The 24,699-nt window shown below is 30.9% G+C and overlaps 2 protein-coding genes across 2 annotated transcripts; both read right to left on the bottom strand.

The window, feature by feature from the left end:
- Nucleotides 1–7,461: 7,461 nt before the first annotated feature.
- On the bottom strand, nt 7,462–8,313 carry LOC114384453. The gene has a single exon (XM_028344127.1). It carries the CDS (start codon nt 8,253–8,255, stop codon nt 7,596–7,598), a length of 660 nt encoding a protein of 219 aa, XP_028199928.1. The 5' UTR covers nt 8,256–8,313; the 3' UTR covers nt 7,462–7,595.
- A 12,162-nt stretch (nt 8,314–20,475) lies between these two features.
- Nucleotides 20,476–24,358, bottom strand: LOC114385186 (pentatricopeptide repeat-containing protein At5g01110). Its single transcript, XM_028345200.1, has 3 exons — nt 22,276–24,358; nt 22,044–22,159; nt 20,476–21,760 (listed from the first exon to the last, which is right to left on the bottom strand). Exon 1 carries the CDS (start codon nt 24,259–24,261, stop codon nt 22,321–22,323), a length of 1,941 nt encoding a protein of 646 aa, XP_028201001.1. The 5' UTR covers nt 24,262–24,358; the 3' UTR covers nt 20,476–21,760; nt 22,044–22,159; nt 22,276–22,320.
- Between the last annotated feature and the right edge of the window lie 341 nt (nt 24,359–24,699).

Below are 24,699 nucleotides of genomic sequence, written 5' to 3'. Positions count from 1 at the left end.
ATCGTAGTTAAGTTCATCAACAATCAACTTATTCTGGAAGTCAAACACATCATGCCACTGGCAATGGCATGGAAGAATAGTTTGAAAGAGATCTTCCATATGATTGAAGTAACTTATCCACTTCAATAAGAGAGAGATTTCTCAAAACATTATCTTGGATTTGTAGACCTGTAAAAAATGACAATGTTAAATATAGATGCAAGAAGAAAAAACATGAATATCTGCCTTCAGTAAAATGCTTATTTGCTTCAAACGTAACCAAGCAAGAAACATTGTGAGTCCTTCCTCATTCCTTTTGAGAAGCGTTTGAATTTCTTCCTTCTCATTGATTAGGAAGGGGAAACATCAATCTTTGAACACGCGGCCATCTATGATGTATATCAAATGCAAAATTCTTCAATCTGCTTTGCACGATGATAGGTACCTACAATCATAATACCTTTTTAATTATTTCATCAACACAATGATTCGTGTTATTATCTATCTATAAGATAGCTCGATCAGGACCTTTGTCAATGTATTTAAACAATACTTTATAGAGTTAGACTTAATCCAATACCCGACGTTGACATGCCCTCCATATCGTATAAGATAAGGATTGTAGGGAACAACACTACGTTGCATGGGTTAGTCCGTGAACCCGCAAGTTAAGCATGTAAAATCCAAAGGGTTAAACGGATCAGGTCTCGAGACTTAACGCATCAGTTCATATACTCGTATACTCATTCTTGTTGAAAAATAAAAATAAGCATTTATTTTATTTTTTTGTGCATGTTTGTAATTGAATTCATGTAAAATTATATAGTGTTTTGTCAATGTAAAGTCTTAACTCTTATATTTTAAAACCCATCGTTTTGAATTATAGGAATTAAAGATTTAAAAAATATAGATTATCTTTTTATCTACTGTAATTGGCTGAAGTTTTTATAAGTTACAACAACCAATCATATAGGGGGGAAATTAACCAATTTTGTTCATTTGATAATGGAAACATTAATAGTATTAAATACAAAAAAGTAGATAAAAGTCTCTCCACCCCTTTTTTTTGGGTCAAATTGTTGTCTCTCCTATTTCGATGGTGAGAACTGAGAAGACAAACTGTAGTGGATTGAACACAGGTTCATGATCCATGGATTAAAATGCAAGGCCCACACTTGAATGTAAAAAAAATCTCCAATGAACTATTACTCTAGTCGTGGCTGGCTAAGAACGGGTGAACTAAGTTGTAGCACTTACAAAAATACTAATTTTCAATTTACCAGAGAAGTTATCACAATAATGGTATTTTAGGATGAAGATGAAGATACTTGACTGTGAAGCTAGCTTTCATATTCATAGGTGTAGGTTATAGGTCCGTTAAAGGACAACGGCGATTACTAATCAATACAAACGACTACCAATTAGTCTTGGATCAATAATTAGGATTAGTTGTCACTTTCTAATATACATTATGTCACATAAAACAAGATGATGTTGTGAGGATGTTCTTTGACACTTCTAATGGGTACTAATTGGGTCCAAACTACCTAAAAAATCTTAGCTCGGGATCAAGTTGCCTCAAAAACCTTAAGTGGGTCAATGTATTTTGATCATGATAGAGACACCCAACTGTTTGCAATATTGATGATCGTGGCATCAATATATTTCTTAATTAGCGGTGCCAATTACTTGTGAGACAGGTATGCATCAAAGTAATAACTTGTGATTTTGCAAAATCTTACCCCTGAAGATTAGATTTCTTTGGATCCATTCTAACACAGGTCCATGACAAATTAATTCACCATATATTGATTAATTAACTCAAGAATTGAATACTCAGATAAAGTCATTTCCAATGCCCTTGTTTATAAGGATCGCTTCAAGTAAAGTAATGTTACATGCCAAAATTTATTAATGGAGTAAATGTAATATATTTGATAAAATTAACTGAAAATTTATAAATTATAAGTTATGAGCTGAAAACTTATGAGTTAATTGTTTTTAATTGAAAATAATTCATAAAATTAAATGATAATTGTCAAATGATATAAAAAAATATTTAATATTTTTTACATTTTAATTTATTACTAATAAATTATATTCTAACGGTTTTAAAAATTTGTATTATAAGAAAATGGTAAAGATTTGGTGATTTACTCATCGTTTAAACTCAATTTTTTTCCAAAAAAAATTAAATTAAATGAAATAAACTTTATTAATGATATTATTTTAAAACAAAAAAAAGTATTTTTTCTTTATAATTTTCTTACATTTTTTTTATTTATAATAGAATAACGTATGCATGTCTCTCTCTTACATAACTATGAAACATGTTACAAATCAAATCTTTTATTTAAAACCAATCATATATATTTAAAATTTTGCTTAAATTGAATCATATTATAAAAAAAAATAATTATAAAATTTATATGATTCAAATAATTTTAATCATAAGGAACGGTGTGATAATAATAATTGACAAATTAACTGTCGTGTGCGGTATAAGGATGATAAGTTAGGTAAGAGAAATTTTCAAACAGAAAAAAAAAAGATAAGATAATTTTAAAATTGAATAAAAGAGTGGAATAAAATTTTAAATGAAATAGTAAAAATAAAGTTGAGAACAAAAAAAAAAGCTAATCACTTTTAAACTAATTTATTTTTCATAAGCTACCTTAAGTAGCTTATGAAAATAAAATACTTGAAAAATAAATTTATTTTGGTCAAAATAATATGTAAGCTAGTAAAAGGAGATAAACAAAATTATAGGATCTGGAAAATTAAGTTAAGCATTTGAGTGAATTTTTGTGAAAAGTGCTTAAATGTATGTAACATTATAAAATCTATAAAATTGAGATAAACAACCCAGTTAAACACTAATGCTGCGTGATTAGTGTATTTCTAACTAATATGAAACATCTTACGACACTCTTCATGCCCAAAATTGATGCCATATTGTGCTGATTGCTGAATCAATTGTTCTAAAATCCTTAATTCATTTAACGAATGCACAAATAATTTTAACACTCCCCCACATAAGAGCCCATTATGTTTAAAATATAGATAATGCATAAATAATATTATGGAAAAGAAATTGTCCTTTTCCTCTAAAACTCATCGAAATCAAATTGCCAACAAGAATACAAAGGAACGTGGAATTGTACTCAAACAATAAAGAACTTGCAAATTTGCATGTAGATGATGCTACATTGAGATAAGGTTGCTTTGTTGGGGAAGCATGGCATGTGGTTGGGCTAAAGTTGGGCCCGTGAATAGTGTGGTGCCAAGGGAATGAAATGAAAAAAGGGGGTTAATGAGTGCTCAAGCACAATGCATTAAATAACCTACGATGGTCTATAAAGTGTAGTAGTTTGTAGAGTGGTCCCTCACATAGCAGAGAAAAAGGCTGGGCTTGTTTGCTTGGTTCAGTAGACTAAGTACAGACCCCTACACACACCTACTGTGTCTTTTATGTAATCTCACTGTCATTACTAAAATCTTCTGAGCCCCATCCCTCATCTTTTCCCAGTCGTTCACATCACCATTTTTTATATTAATTTTATTCTTTGAATATCAGATAATCAGATAATTGACACCATGTACAAAGTGTATAATATAACACTACCCATCCCCACTTATATATCTTGTTACTGTATACTCAATTTCCAAACTTTCTTAATATTTCACAAAATAAACACTTAATGAAAAAAAACCACATTCAATTTGTCATCGGGGGCATAAACACATTCAATTATTTTTCTATTTATTAAGTTGGAAGGTTTGAAAAAATACATTGTGGAAAGATGATTGAAGATTTTGTATTAACTAGTGATATGAATTAAAATAATATTTATAATAAATGAAAAATAACCTTTATTTTATTCTGTGTTATTTTTACAGATGAATTAGATTCTAATCTACAATAGAATATGATATTAGAGTATATTTTAAAAATGGTTGTTAGGTTTATTTGTTGTTAGATTTATTAGATCACTCAGATTCACTTCACTGATGTTAAACTTGTAAATTTTATGTTCATAATATTCAGCCATCAACATGAGAAAAAACATTCACTTTTATAAAGTAATTTTTGGAGTTGAGTTAAATCTGAACTAAAATTTTAATAATTCTTTTTATCTCTTTGTTACTTCATATCATATAAGCATTTAAAACTTATTTCTCTAAAACTAAAAGAGACAAAAAAATAAGTTATCTCATTTTGGTTGTAGAAAAAATATTTTCCTTTTTATAGATAATATTTTGTTTATACGGGAAGCGCCAATTTTTTATGCTTCTTCAGACTGGTAAAATTGACTCAAACTCTGACCTATAATACATTTTTGATTTTTCAGTAACGTTTGATTGCTCGAACTCATATCTTTATATTCCCCCAAAAATGTTGCAGCTAGACATTTTCGTTGTTGCACTACTTTTTTGGGGGCAAATACACTGAACTGGGCTTTGACTAAGTTAGATTAATTCGATTAACAGGTTACATATTGGGCCATTCAACCACTTATTATAGCCCAAGTTGACTCAACACATTGTTAACAAAGAAATGAATTTCAATCAATGCATCGATGAGCATTGACTTTTCTTTTATACAAAGAGCATTGACCTTTCCGACTCATAATTTTGTTTAGTTCATTTTATCCCTCTTCTCAATTACTTAAGAATATTTCAAAGTTTATATACAAAACCATATACTTTATACACAATAAACATGCACGAAATATACAATTAGTTACTAGGATATATAGTACAAATTTAACTATTGACTGAATAATCTACTCACAAGAGAACTATTAGAAATTTCAATATACAATTGTTTTGTTATGAGAAATAAATTATCGATTTTTTTTATATAAAAAGTAAAATATTTTGTAAATTATCAAAAGTCAAAATATAGCACGCTATTATATATATCATGGTCCAGTTTTGTTTTTCCTTTACTTTAAGATGCTCACGAGTTGATAATGCAACTCATTATCTTTGTGTATGAGCATTGACTACATATGCTTTATATTTGAATAATGACATACGCAAAACTTTTATTTTATTTCACATGCTTACCAAATTCTAACATTGCATCATTCGTTTTTTTTTTTTCTTTCTTCTAATTTCATTTTTACTATCTAATCAAATGACTACATATCAATTATACCAAGGAAGGATCCACTTAATTATTCAAGAGTATCTTTTTTAGAGTTATTTCTCATTTTTATTATTAATTTTCTTAAAATCTTATGAGGATTATAAATAATCAATCATAATCATTAAATTTTAAAAAAATCAATAATTAAGATGAAAAATAAAATATAAAAAACCCCTCAATCCATATGCAGAATACACATAGACCTTGCCAATAATAAGGTTCTACCCTTCAAACAACATAGACAAGTATTCTATTCAAGAAAAGCATATGCCTAGCTATAGCCACATCATACATCCACTATGATAATACAACCCCTTCAAACATTCCATGGGATACATTGACAAAAGAGAACTCCTTCACCCTGTCAGATAGCCATACCCAAGATCTAAATTTAGTTAATTTCAAGGTACATGTTCAGTATTAAGGACAATTATTGTTGAAAATAATGTTCATTATATGGGGTAAGGCATGGAAGACTCGAAGGACCACACTAGGATGCACTGAGTTATTTGGTTCAGTACCTGCAGGGTCAAGCTTATTGTAGCGTGTAACAATGGCTAAATTAAATGACATTAAAGCAAAAATCTTCTGGTTAATGCATATAATTTCCTTTCAGCCTTTCCTTTTGGATCCGCTATACTGAGGTATACACGTACTGAATTAAGCCTCTAATTAATTTGACAAAGAGGGTTTTCTCCTTCGCTGTGTCTTTGCTGTTCGATTCATTTTTTAATCGACAAATGTTAATTTGTTGGTTTTGTTAGAAATATTATTTAAAAAATTTAAACCCACAATCACTCCTTCCTCCCTTCTTTATTCTCCCTTCATTCTTCTTCAATTATTGGGTCAACATTGTATTTCCCTTGTTGTTCAATGCATATATAGCTTCCTACCCTTGTTGCTTCCACGCAAGGTTAGTTACCAGTACTCGACACATTATCTTTTGATCTTTTTATAGGTTAACGTTTGGATATCTAAAATATGTAGCTACATAATATTACGGGATAAAAGTAGAATGCAATAAAATTACCACAGACGGAATGAAATAAAATTTTATTTGTGTATAAACTATCCTGTTATAGAAGGAATGGATGACAAAAAATCCATTTTTATTAGTTTATTTACATGTTATCCTATTTAAAAGAATGTTGACACTCCTATTTCACATTCTTAATAAAGAAGTGTAAGCTGATAAAGGAAAATGCGCAGAAAATAATGTTATGAAAATGTGAAATAAAGTATTTGTATATAATAAATAATCTCTATATATATACAATAACAACTACTGTGATCTATTTAATTTCCATCTATTTCATTTATTAATTTCTAGCATAACATAGGTTTTATAGGACAAGGGGAAACCTAGGTACGTCTTGGGCTAGGAGAACGTCCTAGGCTTTCCCAAGGCTCTTGACACACTATATATATGCTTTCCAGATACTCAATTTTTGAGAGTCTACTGGGTGTATGTATATATATATGAAGGCTTCCTGATCAGAAGTTAAGTTTCCTCAAGGGTTCAATTTTTGCAAAACTGATGATGTCTTTTACACCAAGTTCGTCTCCAAAGTTCCTCGTCTCAAGACACCTTGGTGTAGCTCTATCTATGTTTTCATCAAAATTTATGTTTAGAAACTGTTACTGACAGTCTAATAGAATTCTAAAATGATTCATGAACACTTCTCGTCTATTTAATTTGACACTTGGTGAGAAAGAGAAAAGAAAGAGGACAGTATATGCATAATAAGTAATATTATGTGATAAAAAAAAGAGAGAAATAAACAGAAACAATGAGTGTTAATCAGCTGTTTCATATGTCAAAGTGTCCACATATATATACTATCCCTCAATAGAATTTGTAATTAATTTTTTGTCTCTATCTCACTCCTTATTAATGATCAGCAAAAAAATATCTGTAGTTATTTACTCACGGAAGCCAAATATATGAATCACAAAACTTAGAGAAAATGACCTTATAATTGAGAGGGAGAGATCAAGAGAAATGAAGAAATAGATGAGAGTGTGAAGAAAGGTCTGTGATCTTTATTATTTCTAGCTGTGTAAATATCACAAGTCTAACTTTTTAAAACCACTCTGCAGCAAAATTTCTTCCACCCGAAAACAGATATAAATACAAATGAATATATAGTTGGTAGTCACAAAGTCAGTAAGATATATAATTAAACATGACTCAGAATTGGGGAACAATTGCAAGTTTATAAATGCAAGCTTCACTTTGTACATCAACTAAGAAATGCATTAAACAACTCAGAAAAAGTGGAACAATTAATTTCCATAATATCATTCACAAAATTATAAACAACCAGGAAAAAAAAAACGAGTGGCTAAATTAATTAATCCTGAAAGGCCAGAAAGAAATATAATTAATGTATATATCAGTGTACAAATTGATGTTATGTGTGTGTGGAGTACTTCTAATTAATCGATCAAGGAAATTGAACTACATAGTAAACATTTCCACGGGCTTTTCTTTTTCTTTCCACTCTAATCCTATGAATCTGCATGGCGAAAACCTAATCTTGTATTCTGAAATGGTTTCAAGCTTAGGAGACCACACCTGATCCTTAGACTTCACAAGCTGTTCATAGTGCTTTTGCAACTCAGGAGTACTACACAGAAAACTAGAGGGGCTACCAGGGGTTGTTCCAACACCATTATTTTTGTTGTGATCTCCACCACTTATGAGCCTAGTGATGAACTCTGGCATGACCTTAATAGCAACCCTTCCATCAGAACCCTTCAAGTACTGAAAAGGGCATGCACCAAACTTGATAGGGGACTTGTTAGGGCAAGATCCAAGGGCAGAAATGGAAGCCACGGTGAGGTTGTTGCATGCAAAGAGATCAATGGGGAGAACAAAGTAGGTTTGGCCGGGCATGAGTTTATCATCTATGGAGAGAACAGGAATTGGTTGTCCAATGAAGAAAGAGTCTGCATGACAAACCATCATTTCAGGGAACTCAAACATGATCTCACCAGCTATGTGTTTCCCTTTAAGGGATCTCGATGTTCCTTCCCAAAATATGAGCTTCACGGATTTTGATGATGATGATGAATTGGTGTTGAGTTGAAAGCATGGAGTCTTCAATGCGTTTCCCATTTGAATAGGAGAGAATAATAGAGAGAGAAGTGGTGCTAGTTAGCTGCTTAGACAAGAATATGATGAAGAGATTAGGAAGCTTATGATGTTATATATATACATATATAAAAGGATATATTATAATGTTGACTTTGGATAAAATAATGTGGTCCTAATTTTATTTCATTATGTTTTTGGCACAATTAATTAAAAAGTTTGATGGGGTCGGTGGTCTGGTCAGCCATGCCGGCTTTGAAATTTTCACTTTCTATATCGTGATGTGTGGTATCTTTTAGGACACACTCTTGTGCCAGGCTCTATAGCAAAAACAACTCATACACGAAGTTCACAAGCTTAACCCTTGACCTTGTGTGCCTTTTACTATTTATATTCAAACCTAGTTGGTTACCCTTTTACTCCTTCAATTAATATAATATGCACAGGACTATAGGAGGAGTATTTAGGATTTTACTCTTTTAGGGGTGAAGATCAATTCATGAATGTAGATATTTTTTTATCTAATAATAAAGACCTGAAAGAAATAAAAAAAAAAAAAGATGTTAAAACTCTTACTTTGTTATTAACTGCGTATGAAAAGTCGGCACTTTATACGGTCCAGCGTTGGGGGCGAAAGTACAATTATACAATTAAAGACTAATAAATTTCATATCTTAAAGGCTAAAAGGCGTTGGAAATTAAAAACTTTCCCTCAGGCAGAAGATGTGTACGCCGTTTTTGTTAAAAAAACATCCTGTAGAGTTAGTAAATTTTGATTAACCATATATAATTTTGATCTTGGATTAAAATTATAACACAAATTACCGAATTCTCTGTTTTAAGTCTTAAAGTTTTACCGACAAACACAAAAGATTTTACATATGCTCGTATATTATAAAGAGAAAATAATTCATATACTAATATTATGAAGAGTTTTTATAATTTCATTTAATCAAAAACCGTGGTATAATAACTTTATTAACTTTTATAAAAATCACTTAAGTCATATATTTATTATCTTTTCATGGTTGAGTTGACTGTAAAAACTTCTACATTGATACATAGAACTTAAATAATACTATAAATTAGAATTTTTAATTTATTTATCCTAAATTATAATTATAATTATATAAAAATATTCATTTTATAAAATGAACAGAATGATTAAAATACTACTTTAAAGAAAAGCAGTTTAATTAATAAAAAAAATCAAACCTAGCTAAATTCTCTGGTTTTTCTTCACTACTTGAAACTCAAGTAGCATTTTTTTGGGTGCTCAATTCAAGTAGCATATAACACATACTCATTTTGATATAGAAATTTAATCATTATCCAAAGACTAAGTTAGATCCTGTCATCTCGATCATTTTTTTTTTTTGTATAAAATTAACCACTGTATTTCTCTGTCATTTGTGCCAACGTCATCGAAAATATGACAGAACCAATCATCCGCGAAGGCATCTCTAAGTTTGAATTCGTTGACTCTATCTAATCCGTGATCTGAGCTTTAAAATTTTGTTGATTTTAAATCTAATGAACCCAACTAATTCATTTAATATTCATAATTTAAGGAGTGACTAATATATATTTCAAAATCAGTAGGTGTTCGTTTGGTTCTTTCCAACTAAAATTAATTGGTTCGCAAGACAAAGCCTCAAGTTCCCTTCGTCATAGGCTGATATTAATCGAACCCAAGTTGTGGGTTTAAGACCAAAGTTGTGACTTTCACGTGTCAATTTGCTGCTTTTTTTTTTATTATGTAAATGTATAGTCAAATTGCAGGTTATAATTATATAATCCGTTTACCATTTTTATGCCTTCGATATATATAATAGAAGCCTATTATTAACGTAATTAGTTAAAAAATTTGTGAAGGAAAAGAATAATTCCATTGTTTATAGATATTCTTACGAATTAAAAAGAAGTTTATCTCAAAGACTTGAAGAAGTTCGATTTACTGATTTTCTCTCAAATTTTCTATTTTCTTTGATAAATTGTTTTAGCCTTTATTAAATAACGTCGACCCTTTTCGTAAGCCACCTTCCGGATAATAAGTTAATTCATCAAAAATAAATTTATAGCTATTAAAAAATGACTTATTTCTGAAAGAAAAGGAAAGAATATAATATGAATTTGACTATAATTTTTAAATAATTGTGTAATTTGAACTAATGAACAACTAAAACGGGAAACAATAATGAGAATTGTTCAAAATTCGCATGTGATACACATCTGTGTAACCTATCCTCCAGGAGCTAAAGAGCTGACTTTTACATTGTCAATAGAACACCAGAAAAGCAATCGTTATATACGTACATAAATATATAGTTTTAAAGAAGAAAAATTCTTATACGTTCATATTTCATGTTCTTTCTTCATTGACTAAGTTGTAACAAGGGGGAGGAAGAAGCTATAAATTCCACATTTAAGAAGAGATAAAGATACAATGAATGCTACTAGTATCAAGTTGATAGAGAAACTTAAATTAATTTCATTATTTATGCTCCTGAGAAAGAAAAAATTAATCATAGAAAATAAACAGGCCAAGAGAAGCTAAGTTGATTTTATGTTTTAAATGGATCCATAATCTTAATTTCTTCTTTCCCTCTTCTACCTGATCTTTCCTAAGTAATTAAATTGACGGAAAGTAAAAAAAATAAAAAATATGATATGTATACATTTTCTGCGACTATAATTGATTATCATAAAAAAACTATAGTACGTAATTATGGAAAATGTTTCTAAAATATAAAAGGGCAATATATACAAATTTCAATTTGTGTACGTACTCCTGTATATTTTGTAGAATACTTGGAAAGCTGCAATACTAGACTCGTCCTTCTTTTAGATTAGGGCATGTCACTACAAAGTACGAACAATGCGGCAGTTGGAAACTTTATTATTTTATTGAGACAGATGACGAGTGAAGACTAGTAGTGTTGGCCTTTTGCACTATAAAAAAAATAAAGAAATGGGAATTTTCATTTTTCTAATCTGATTTGGGCACATGATAAATTTATCCTTTTGGGCATTAATCATTGTTCTTATATAATTGAATATTCCAAGAAAGTCCAAAACCGTTTCTTAGAACAAATTGTATCTTTCGACTCCCTACCAAGTTAATTTATAGTTTTTCTTTTCTTTCTCTTCTTCCTTTTGTTTTGGGAAGTTGTAATTTGATGAATAAGGGTGGGAAAATACATAGTGCTCCAACTCGGGAATTTTCACTTTTAATATTATAAGACTGCACGATAAATGTGGTTACTTGCTAAAAATAGCATTTTATAATCTCTAATTTATTCTTGTCATCATCAATTATATGGAAACTTAAATATTAACTATCTGTTAAATATTTTAAAAGGTGCGACATAAAATATTAATTTTTACAATATTAAAATTTTCGAATTTACTTTAAAACAAATAAATTTAAGACACCATACCAGCCTTAATAAAATTGTTGATAAATTGATATACGTATGTTTGGCTAAAAGCTTTAATTTAATTTTTACAAATTCTACACCTATAAATTGAATTTGTAATATTTTTTTGTCTATTAAAAATATTTTTCCGTTAGAAATTAATTTTTAACTTAAATATGTTTTTAATTTCTATTAAATATATATTGTTTCATTTGATCCCTGATAATTTTTTTTTAATTGAGTTTGTAATATTTCAAAAATTTTGCCTTCAACTCCATGGCCTCCCATCTCCAGCCATCGACTTGTTCTCTAGCGATTGCGACTCCGAGGACAAGCACTTCATCTTCGCCACGTCGATGCCGCCGCCGCCGCGAGATACAACTTCACCCTCGAAATGATTTCTTTTTCCAGATTTGAGATCCACTCTCCTTCCTCCTTTTTCCATGGTTTGTTTTTCCTGATCTGACATGGTGGCTTCGTCCTCTTCTTCTCTTTGCATCGACTCTCCTTCCCCCACATTCTGTCCTCATTGGTAACTCCTATTTTCACTCTCATTCACCGTTGCAATTTTCCACCTTCCTCCACTGCTTCGACCTCTGGGAACGTGAGAAGTGAAGCTCTTTGCCATAAGAGAAGGAATCAATAGAGGGGAAAACAAAACAAAACAAAACAAAACCCAGTAATAAAAGAGAGAACTTTGAGAGACCCAAATAATGTTTATGCAAAAAGAGAGAGCTAAACCTTGTTGGGGGAATGTGAGAAGTGAAGCTCTTCGCCATAGGAGAAGGAATCGATAGTGGGGAAGCAACCTTCTCCTTGGGCTCTCCATGTGCTGAGAAGGTAGAAGATTGGTGCCAGTGCTGGGTGGATGACAACCGACGATGTTTCCGGCGCTGGAGACTTGGTTTTTGCATTCATTTTGTTTTTGTTTTTTCTCTAGAAATTGTTTTGACTTGACCTGTGTTGTTATTCAGCCTTGTCTGTTCTGTGTGTGGCTGGGCTTTTGAGCTGAGGGGCGGTGCGGCTCTGCGACTTGTACGCCCAGGAAGAGGAGATTTTGGTTGAGTTTTTTTTTAACCTAAATTGAAACCACATCACAATTACGCAAATAAAAATTAAAAAAAAAAAATAATTCATCCCAGACAAATAATATTACGTGTGAAAAATAACGAATCTCGTCCAACGGCAGAGACCTGAAATAAATTTTTTGAAATATTAGAGATTCAATTGAAAAGAAAATTCACTTAAATAAATAGGTGAGATACCCCGGTGACCACCTGTTACTGCCATGAGATCAACTGCTGCAAACAAGAATATTATAAAGCAAATTATGATACAAGGTCAAAAAACCATTCCCTCGAATTTGTAGAGAAAATTTTATCAGGGACTAAACAAAAAACACATATATTTATCAGAAATAAAAACATATTTAAACCTTAATTTTTAATTTTTTATGAAGAGAAATATGAAATCGTTAAGGTAATAAGTTTATTTCTTTCAATAAAATCCTTTTTTACAAACAACCTATACCACACTTTAAAATATTGGCATTCGTAATGAAACTCTCCAGAATGATCAAATAATAAATTCTATAAAAAGCAGAATCCTATATAATTTCATTTTGAGACCAATAAAAGATGTTTAGGAGGATATTTACTTTTCTTTCCTTTTTGTGAAAAAATTGATTTGAGACTTGATGTCTCTTTCTTCTTTTCCTTGTGTTTTAATATTATCAAACAAATACTAATTAACATGGCAATTATTATAACAAGAGTACAAGTAGCACATTTTCTAACCCAATTTTTTTAGTGGTCAAAATTGAAAACTATAAAATTACGAATGAGATACATTAAATAAAAAGTAAGAGTGCATCGACAAAAAAACAAGTAAAACCTTCACAATTTTATAATTTCTAACAAATTTAAATAAATATTAGCTGGAGAGTGTTAGCATTTCTCTTATTACAAATATGCATTCACTAATTATAAATAATGAATAATTAAGTTTGTAGTCCTTTAACTTTTTTAAATTTTAATTTTTAGTCCATCAATTTTTTTTATACAACTTTTAGTCCTTTTAAATTTTTTTCCTATTTTTAGTTTCTTGTTTATTTTTATTGCTCAAAATTAGTCATTGTTTTTGTCAATTTATAGTCTCTTGTTTATTTTATGTTTGAGAATTTTTTTAGTAATAAAAATAAATGATGGATTAAAAATGGACAATTTTTTTTAAAAGAAGTAAAAATGATGACGAAAAATTAATTAATAATTAAAAATTATTAAAAATATTTTGAGAAAAAAATTATAATATAAAAAATTTAAGAGACTAAAAATTTAATTAATCCTAAAAATAATTATATATTAAACTAAGTATCCCTGCTTACATGCAGGCTATATGACTTTAAGTTTTTTTTTATAAATAAACTAAGTATATAACTTCGAAATATTATATGTAATAATAATAACAATAATGTTGTTATTATTATATCATTTGTTTTCATTTAAATAAATCGGTCTTTGTGAAATTAATTTTAAAATATTTTTTAATAACTTTAAGCTTAACTAATTAACTAAATAAATAGGTTTTTTTTCTTTCCAAAATGCCTTAACCCAACTTATTTAGCAAATAAGTATGAATTGACTTGGGTTTGAGGTAGGTTAGGTTGTAGGTGTTTAACAGTCAAAACAATAAGCAGGCACAATCAAACCTTGCTTAAAATGAAAATGTATACATTATATAAAAAGTTTAGAATGATACACCGATAGACTACTTTAATTCAAACATGATTAGAATTTGATCATGTTATCAACTCTAATACATCTTTAAATTAAAATATAAATCCAATTATCCAAATCAAACACTATTTCAAGAAAAATAAATGTTTCAAATAGTATAATACATGTCTCAAACAACAACAGTAACAATTACTTAAATTACATGATAAATTAAATATGTATACCATATTGAATAAAGTTAAACGGATCTAGATCATTGACCTAACATACAATCCAATCTAATTATAATTAGATCAACTAAAATAAACTTAAACTAATTCGATTTTCTAACTCAACTTACAAAAATATTTTTAGATAGGCAAATTATTAGTAATTAGTATATTATGTTAGTTAGAAAATTCGAATTTATGACCTTTTTATTGCTTCAACCCTACAGAAATGTTATTACTTATTAGCTAGTTAATCAAATTTACGGGTCAATACACCAGCTAATGTGTGACACAATCAATTGGTAGATCAACAATTATAAAACTTAAGCTTGCGCATTACTCAATCTGTCTAGCTCAAACCTTGGGCAATAAAGGAATAATATATTCTAAGTAGTTTTGAAAAGAGTACAGATGTCAACTGTCAAGTGACTTTCTTCTATATAGATATTGTATTTTATTTTAAATAAAATAAAGCGTTGAGGTTAGTAGCACAATTCTTGAAATTGGGTTGTTTCTAAACTATTTTAAGCTTCTTTTATTTCTTGATTTTCTCAACTAGTTGCGATAAAAAAAATTGCTTTGAAAGAAAAATGATAGTAGTTTTAGGATAATTTACTGATATTCTTTGGCTTCAAAATATAATAGTCGTTTTATTCATCATCACCACGATTAAGAAAATAATAGACAAAAGAAAATTCAACTACCTCTAGCATTTACGATTAGAAATGAAAAATAACGAATTAATTAACCATTTAAAAATTGAAGAAAGAGGATTACAGAACAAAATTTTGAAGAAAAACACCACCCCCAAGAAAGTCTCTAAACATTCAATCAACCAAAATCTGAAGATGATCAACGACATAGATTTTAGCCTTGAAGTCGTGAAAAAACTATTGACAATTTGCCTTTGCGCAATTTCCTCAACTTTGGTTGTTGATTTGTGATGCCCTCTTCCAAATAGTTGATTTGTCATCAAAACACAAGAAATTACTAAACAGAAGCAAACAAAAAATAGTTGAGCTGACATGAGTGACCACAGTCTCAACTACTGTAGCTACCAACAAATCAAGGCTAAAAATATAGTAAGCATCTAGTTATATATTTGCCTAGATTGATGATGCTCTTGAAAGAATTAACACTTAGGATAGAATGGAGAATTTTAAACGAGATTTTTTTTAATTAATGTTGTTTTTTTTTCTTTCCAAAAACTAAAATTGGAAATAATTGTGCGCCTACTATATCAGTCATCAGAGATTTATTTAATTTTAACTAATCAACTATCGTCTTTGTCATTCCTAGTTTAATATACTTTGTTTTTGGTTATGCATCCAATATCAAGTTGAAATGCGGGATTTAAAATTTACGGTTTGAAAGGAGTCGGCCGAAATAAGTAATCAGCATTTAGTCAAATAAAAAAACATGTTATTGGATTATATAGTGTTGATCACCTCAAGTGTGTTAATATTATTTTAGTTTGTTTAAACTTATTTATTGAAATACGTGTACATTTATTTTAATAAAATAAGTATTTTTTAGTGTGTTTGTTTATATTATTTTTGGTTAAAAATATAATTTTTTTTAACTTATTTTAAGAAGCAAATTTATCAGCTTTTTTTCATTAAAAAACACTTATACTAAAAACCTTTTAAAGTTGTTTTTTTTTAAATTTAAACAAACCCACCCTTTATTAGGATCACTACATCCTAGGTATTATTTTTTTTTATATTTATTGACTCGTAATAGTATTGTTCTCAAAAAAATATCTTGATAAATTAAAAGAAAAAAATATTTATAAATTATTTTTTATCTTGACTTTTAACCCGCTTACATTGTTAGAATTAATGCATTTAAAATATTATTGATTTTAATGCTTGATAGTCTGTTATGTTTTTGTCTATAACTCAATGAATCAATAAATGATTGTTTATAAATGATCTATAAACGTAAGCAATATAAGGTTTTTTTAGTGTACTAAAACATATACGTCAAATATATAGTTTACTTTCTGATTAGAATACGTCAAGATGAGTTTTGATAATTAATTTTTGGGTAAAATGACTACATGTTTATGATATTGTTCTTGCATTCTTTAGTATCAACAACGAGGTACTTCTTATGCTGTCAGTTTTTTGTTGTCAAATGTAGCAGCAGTTGCCACTTTTCAACATTCTTAATTAACAACTCTTTACAAAATGCCATCGTCAAAACACAGTATATATGTACATAATTCAAAACAAGTCCTTATCCAAGCCACAATAATTGTTGGCACGTATATTTATTTATTTTTAATTACTAAGAATGGTAAAACTTGATCGCATACTGTTTTGCAAAAGTTCTTATTAGGTGGTTTTCAACTTTTTATATGATGTACTTGAATATAGATAATTGTTCAGTCAAAGAAACGGAAATTAATGAACAAATTAAAGATAATATAATTTATAAGCATATATGACCACGTACTTATCCGTTTCCACAGTATATATCTATGTATATTGGTTCTCCTCCATCATCAGCAATGACAATGAAACTATATTGAAATTCTCCCCTTTGTTCATTGAAAAGTTGAAAAACTCTTAATTTTCAGCGTATGAACATCATTACCATCGTTGTCAATTTCATCATTAGTCTCAACCTCTCAGCCGTTATAAACATCATGCAGCCGCAGTTTCTCTTTCTCCTAATAACATATTTATGAAGAAAGAAAAAAAAAATGCCTTGTGGGTTGATACTATATATAATTAAACTTTTCGATCACTTGCTTGGACAAATTTGATTTTGTCTGATTGAGCAATTTGCAGGAGCATTCTTAATTAGGTCCCCATTCAATGTTTCCCATGTCTAATACAAGTCAATTAGAAACAATTTAGCATGTCATCTTTAGACAAAGCAATGATGATGTCGTTAGATTAATAGACTAAAATCCCTGTGGCCAAATTGTGGGTCGTTCTTGGTACCTTCTTGATGGGGATAATGGGGGAATATTGTCTTAATCACATAAACCATTTTACCATGGAGTTCAGTGGAGTGGCTTGTGTTTAAGCATTCAATTTCATATATTTTTTTGGTTAGCATTATGCTTTGAGTTATCGTAATAATATTGTTATTTTGTGAGTTAATTAGTTATCCTAATATTGTTTGATGTCAAATGAACTTATAACTATTTTGATAATTAATAGTAATTTTTTTACTTTAAATTAATATTTTATGCGTTGGAATTAAAGACGGATAGAGAAAAAATTATAATAATTCATACAATCTATTTAAACAATTGAATTAGATTCATTGGTTCAGTATAATATGTAATGTAATTAATTGTTGATACATATAAGTGTTTTGAGAATATATATTGTTAAACATCATTTAGTTTATAATATAATTATATTTGTAATATTTAATTTATACATGTGATCAAGCTATGGAATCGATCAATATTCTTAATCATTATTATGTATCACCAGATAATAGAGATGACCACATAGGGTTAGGATCTACAAAAATGATCTTATCAAAATATTATATTAGCTTCAGCCTCTTAAATGTGAACCCCTACAACTTATCAAAATTATAATCCTTATTGGCTGTAGTTGATACGACATATATGCTAGTTTTTTTTTTCAAGAAATACATTGAATTTATAAACTATAAACAATATACTCTTTATTTTAAATTTTAAACGAGATAAACATTTTCAGGTACTTTCATTTTTCAGACACGTATACACGTATATGTCTTTTAAGCAATACAAAAATACATTGACATTTAAATATATACAGACATATAGCAATGCTTATATCATCCAAGAGTAAGCAAATTAAGCTGAAAATATAATATATACCCCCCCTCCCCCTTGTTCTGGTCATAATCCATTTGTCGTTGCTTGTTTATTTTTTAGGCCGATATACATTATTGTGGTTGCTTCTAATTTGAAGGCTTTTGAATACTTCAATTATCATGATATCGTCCCACTCAACAAACTACAGGTCCATATACATGCCGGATCATGATTCGTACATGCATTAATCTCACCATTCAAACGGCCATAATGATGAAAATCCGACATTGATTATTCCTTTGTTAATATGATTATTAATAGTTAATAATGGAAATTAGAAAGTTGGGTGTCTGCGCTAGTTTGTTGTCTGAAATGGAATATGGTTTTTTATTTTGTTTAAACTTGAAGGGAAAGGTGAATTCATCCATTCTTTAAAAGGAAGATTTAGTCATTACAATGCATCATTCCTGCGCTTCAAATTATAATCTGGTTTGCTCAAATGGAAGGCAGACAAAGAAAGCAAAGCCAAAACATAACATCATTTATTCACTTTTATTAAATTTTCTTAAATCTATTAAATGGGTTGAGCCAACTCTTCTTGTTAAACTAAGTATGAAAAATTAGGAAGTATTTGGTTTGGTTGGTTTCTGTTTTTATTTTTATTGGAAATAGAAAATGGTAATGAAAATGCGTTTATTTAGATTTTTGAAAACATTTTCTCAAACGAATCAAAAGCTGGAAACAATAAAATTTCATTTTTAGTTCAAATCAGGAATCTCATTTTGGGTAAAATGAAAATGCGGTGACAAGAAATATAATTTTAAGTAAATCTAAAAGTATATTTTCTTTTGAAAACATATTTTCAGTGTTTTTATTTTTTGAAAACAGAAAATAAAAAATCAAACCAAACATATTTTCAGAATTCTAATCTTTTAAAAATAAAAATAATTTTTAGAAAATAAAAACAGGAAATAAAAAAAAATGATATCCGACTTTATCCAAATTTCTCACGGACTATATTTTTGGTCTGACTTAGCTCGTTGGCTCATTGAGCCGGGCCAAATTAATATTATTTTTTTGTCTAAATTTGTATGAATTTTAAAAGAAAAAAAATAACATCAAGCTAAATAAGTCCTAATAGTTTTCGAAACATTATTTTACAGATTCAATCTGGTCAGGGCTAAAACTTCATGCACTCTACAAATTTTCTACCAACACTCACTTTCATTACAGGAAGGATATTTCTGAATGTACTTTTACATTCTATATTACGTTTTTCCGTAATGAAATGGGGTATTGGCGAAAAAAATTTAGAGTGTAAAGTGAAACTCATCCTAACCAGTGTGGTTCATTGAGCAAAATTGATCCAATTCTTTTTAGACCTCTACGGGTCTGCTAGTTCGTCAAGCAGGACTTGTTAAGGCCTTGATCTTAAATTTAAACATTAAAAAAAAAATCATTTTTCTTGCATGAATAAGAAAAACATGACTACGGCCAAAATTTTGATGGTTAACCTTAAATTTATAGACGAGTTATTTTCTTTTTATGATTATTATATGAGTTACTGCATCTTACAAAACAATATAGAACTGCAATTAAATCATCATCATTATTATGATTGTCATAAATAGAGTAATGAGTGTGTGCCTGGCCACATTAGTATATTTAAATAGTTTCACGATGCAATAAATTACGAATTAGATTTTAAATTGCATAATCTTTTAGTATAACAGTTACATTGATGAAACTTTAATATTTGAAAAAAGTTATAATAGATATAATTTTGCCTACTTTGACACTTAATGTAAATATACATAATCATCAAGATAATACTATATAATTCAATAAAATAGATAAAATTTATTTTATAACATATTAAAGACGTTATTTTACAATGTTACACACACTCACACTACTATATTTAATAACTCTTTGCATGATCAATGGCTGAACAATCTCTACATTTTGTGATCTTTGATCCTTCATATATGTAGAGAGAGAGAGAGAGAGACGCACACATATAGCATGTAGACAATTCTTAATAAGGGTAGTAGGGACTGATAAGAAACAGAGACATAAATGATTAAAATATACTTTAGGAGATAAAATGCAGCTATAATCGTTGATTAAAACATTGACAACTGAAATTTTAACAACTTCCATAGTTTATCACATAGTACGTGTATTTTATCATAATCTCAACCATTGGATACAGTTGCACAGTTTTGTTTCAGAGGAATTAAATCCAACTATCCAAGACAGCCCGTGATAGCTCATTAGAACTAAGTAGCATGCTGTTGTTATGCCAGTGTCAAGAATCACAGACAACATACCATCTACTGCTGGCATGTTTACATCATGCAAATGTGTTAACGAAAGTACTAGCTGATTTGCTTATCTAATGAAGTTGCTGAAGCTCCTCATACTAAGTGTGGACTTCAAACAGTATCACAATCTCCCGAAACATCAAATGTGTGAAGAGTATGTATATTTAATATGACGGGAAACCATACCACAAAAGCTAGCCATTGTAGCTGGAGAGAGTCCAAAGCCACATAAACCTTACATTAGAATCCCATAGGATTCAAGTTCCATACCTTGAAATTGGACCCCAACATTCCACCACACTCCACAGGCCACAGCCCCTGCTCCCATGTATAGCTCCAGTCAAACACTGCAATGCCATCATCGCAACCAGCACCACTTGTTTGCAGCTGGGAGACATAGTGTAAGGCTCTGATACAATTGATGAGAACCTTAGAAGAACCACAACACAAAAACTAGTTGTTGTTATAAATCCCACACTAAAATGTCATACTTACAATCAAGTCCATACCTTGCAATTGGATCCTAACTTCCAAAGTCCTAACAGACTGTTTCTAGGATTTGAATTTACGGCCTTCAAGTCACAATGCAGATGCAATTAATGTGCCAAAAGATTACATCCCTCTTAACCAGTGGATATACAAACACTTTAACAATACGGAAAGAGTTCAAAATTGGGAAAGCAATTTCATGTGGATCGTCTTCAAAAAATCACAAAAAAAATCTACAATTTGTTAGCTCCTTTTCTAACTGTCAAAAAGTATACCCCAAAGATGGATATGATTATATCAGTCTAACCAACCACAGTCAATTCCACATCATTTCTGTGTATCTGTTAAATAAACTTTAATTGGAATGTGATTGTTGTATTAAAACTAGCTTGAACCAGACCTTAGGTGGTAACCAGTGACCCCTCTCGTGCTACATGAGAGCAAGAAAAAAGAATGCTTCAACTCCCACGCTACGCTTCATAATTGCAATGACTTCCAGGCTTCCCCTTCAATAAAATATACTTACAAAAACATTAGTCTGAAGTTCATGAAAGATGGTGGACTCCCCCTCCTAGCTCCTGCAAACCATGCTTAGAAGTTAGAAACATGGACAGGTTGCATTTCCAAGCATCTAAAACATACAGGATTCTTTTTTCAAATTGAAAGTTGCAAGATAGAATCTCATTGTTTAATTAAATACAATATATAAATATATATATATATATATATATCATGTCTGATAACCTAAGAACTATCATTCTGTATTACATTTATAAGCATGAAACAAGCAACACCAACGCATTCAAAATTGCAGTCATAAAAAACAAGTAAGGAGTGTCTCCTTTTTTCTTTGTTACTAACCAGGGCAGGAAGGCTCAACTTTTATGTTTGGGCTCATAAGACATCCCCCAGGGTTGTGCTTCCTGTGATATACAGAACCAGAACCAGTGTGGCATAGGCATAGTCCACAACTAGATCTAAAACACATAACAAAGATACATCTGAATAAGTAAAATTATCACAAGAATACAAAATCAATGCTTACAACAGGATGAGGCAAATTTAGATGTCACCCAATGAAAGAATATTCAACCTTTTATATCAGGTATTTGTAACAAGAGCTGCAGCGGTAAAAGCATCAGAATTTGTCGTCTGGCACAAATCCCCTTTGCAGCATTTCATCGTGGAAACGGAATGCTTCTTTCAAGTTGTCTAGAGATACATGCCCATTTATCAATGATGTGTATGTTGATTTATCAGGATTGATGCCACAGTCAATCATCTTGCGTAACACCATCTCAGCCTCCCGCATTCTGCCTTGCCTACAATATCCACCGAGAATTGCATTATAAGTGATGACATCTGGCAGTAGCCCTTTTTCTTCCATGTTATTAACCAAGACAAAAGCCCTGTCGAAATTCTCTTCCTTTACAAAACCATTTATAAGAGTATTATACGTGATGCAATCAGGAGAAACTCCTTCCAAAATCATCTTTTCGAAGAAGTCATTTGCCTTTAACACATTGCCAGCCCGCAAATGGCCCTTTATAACAGTGTTGCAAGTAACCAAAGTGGGCTTAACACCTTTTTCTATCATTTCATCCCACACCCTGAATGCCTCACCCATAAGTCCTAAACTGCAAAACCCATTTATCAAAATGCTAAACGATACATAGTTGGGCAATATCCCCCTGCTCACCATGTCACGCCACAACTCCTTAGCTTTCTCCATTTCACCAATCTTGCAAAAGCCATCCATCAATGTATTATATGTCACAACATCCGGCTTAAGGCTCCTTTGAGTCATCGTCTCAAACAAACCAAGTGCCCTACTCATGTTCCCATCCTTACAATACCCATGAATGAGAGTGGTAAGGGTATAGTAATCCGGAAAAACTCCCCTCTCCACCATCTCCTTAAACAACTCATCGGCATCACCAAGCATCTTCCCCCTACACAACCCATTCAGCAGAGTATTATACGTAACCACATCCATAAAGCAACCCTTTTCAACCATCTCGTTCCGCATGGCCAATGCCTCAGCCACATTGCCATTCCTGCAATACCCGTCAATAAGAATGGTATAAATCACCGTATCAGCAACCAATCCAGAACCCTTCATCTTCCCAAAATACTCCAACGCCTTATCGAAGAGCCCGTTCCTGGAGAACACCCCAATCACAGATCCAAAACTAATCAAATCAGGAACAACCCCGTACCGCAACATTTCATCAAAAACATTCTCAGCCTCACAAGCATCATCCTTCCTACAACATTCCACAAGCAAGGGATTAAAAGTGGCAGCATCAGGACTCAACCCCATCCCCAACATCTCATCAAAAACACCCCTCGCTCTCACATAATCCCCCTTCTTACACAACCCATTAACAATAGCATTATAAGTATAAACCCCAGGCTTCAAGCCGAGGCCCCACATCGAGTTCAACAGCTCAAAAGCCTCTGCCACATTACCCTGACGAGAATGCGCGTTGATTAAAGTGTTATAAGTTACAACATCAGGGAAAACACCTTTCCCCTCCATTTGGGACAAGAAAACCTTAACCTTGTCGAACCTGGCCTCTTTACACAAAGCATTGACCATGATGTTGAGAGTGTAGACATTTACCGTTGTGCCACTTGCGACAACATCCTCGTACACTGTCCATGCCAAGTCGACCCACCCCACTTTGACCAACGCGCCCAGAAGCGCGTTGGAGGCGTTGATGGAAACGGAGAAGCCCTTTTGCCTCAGCAAGCGGAAGGCTTCCGAGCCTTCTCGAAGCTTCCGCGACTGAACGTAGGTTCTGATGAGCAAATCGAGAACGGTGGCGTTGGTGTGAGTGGAACTGGGAGAAGAAGGAAGGAGGGAATCGATGAGTTGGGGGCGCGAAACGCCGCGTTTTCGGATCATTCGGAGGAGGAGGGATTGGGCTTCTGGGAGGTTCCGGGCACGAACGAGGTCGTGGACTGTGGGACCCGCGTGAGTGGAGTTGCGGTGACATTGATGAAGAAGGATAGATGAAGGTCTGAGAGTGTGTATTTGTAAGCTTAGGTTATGAGTGAGTAGTGTCTTCGCCATTGATGCCAAGGGAAAGACGAGACACGGAAGGAACAACACTCTCAATGAACCCTCCTACTAGCATGACAAGGAAACTTTTTTGTTTTTCTATGAAAAATAAATTGTTTTATTTTTTCTTGGGTCAAAGAGGATATGGTGAGAATTTATATACAATGTAACTCACACAATCAAAGTTTTTTTTTTTTATTCTTCTATTACCTTATTTATTTGTTTAGTTATGTATAGGATTCCATTCAATTTTTGGTTGAAAATTAGTGATTGATTTCCTTTAGGATTTCATTCAATTCATGGTTAAAAATTAGTCTGATTTCATTTATAAAATTTTTGGATTTGTTCAAAATATTTCTTAATTCACTTGTTAAATACTAATTTGTTTGTGATTGATGTCTATCATTAATTCAAAAAAAATTTGCATGATAAAAATCAAATAATATAAAT

This window comes from Glycine soja, chromosome 14 (genome assembly GCF_004193775.1).
Source record: "Glycine soja cultivar W05 chromosome 14, ASM419377v2, whole genome shotgun sequence".
NCBI lineage: Eukaryota > Viridiplantae > Streptophyta > Magnoliopsida > Fabales > Fabaceae > Glycine > Glycine soja.
Note: the sequence above shows the minus strand (reverse complement) of the source record. Positions and strands in the feature narration are given on the sequence as shown.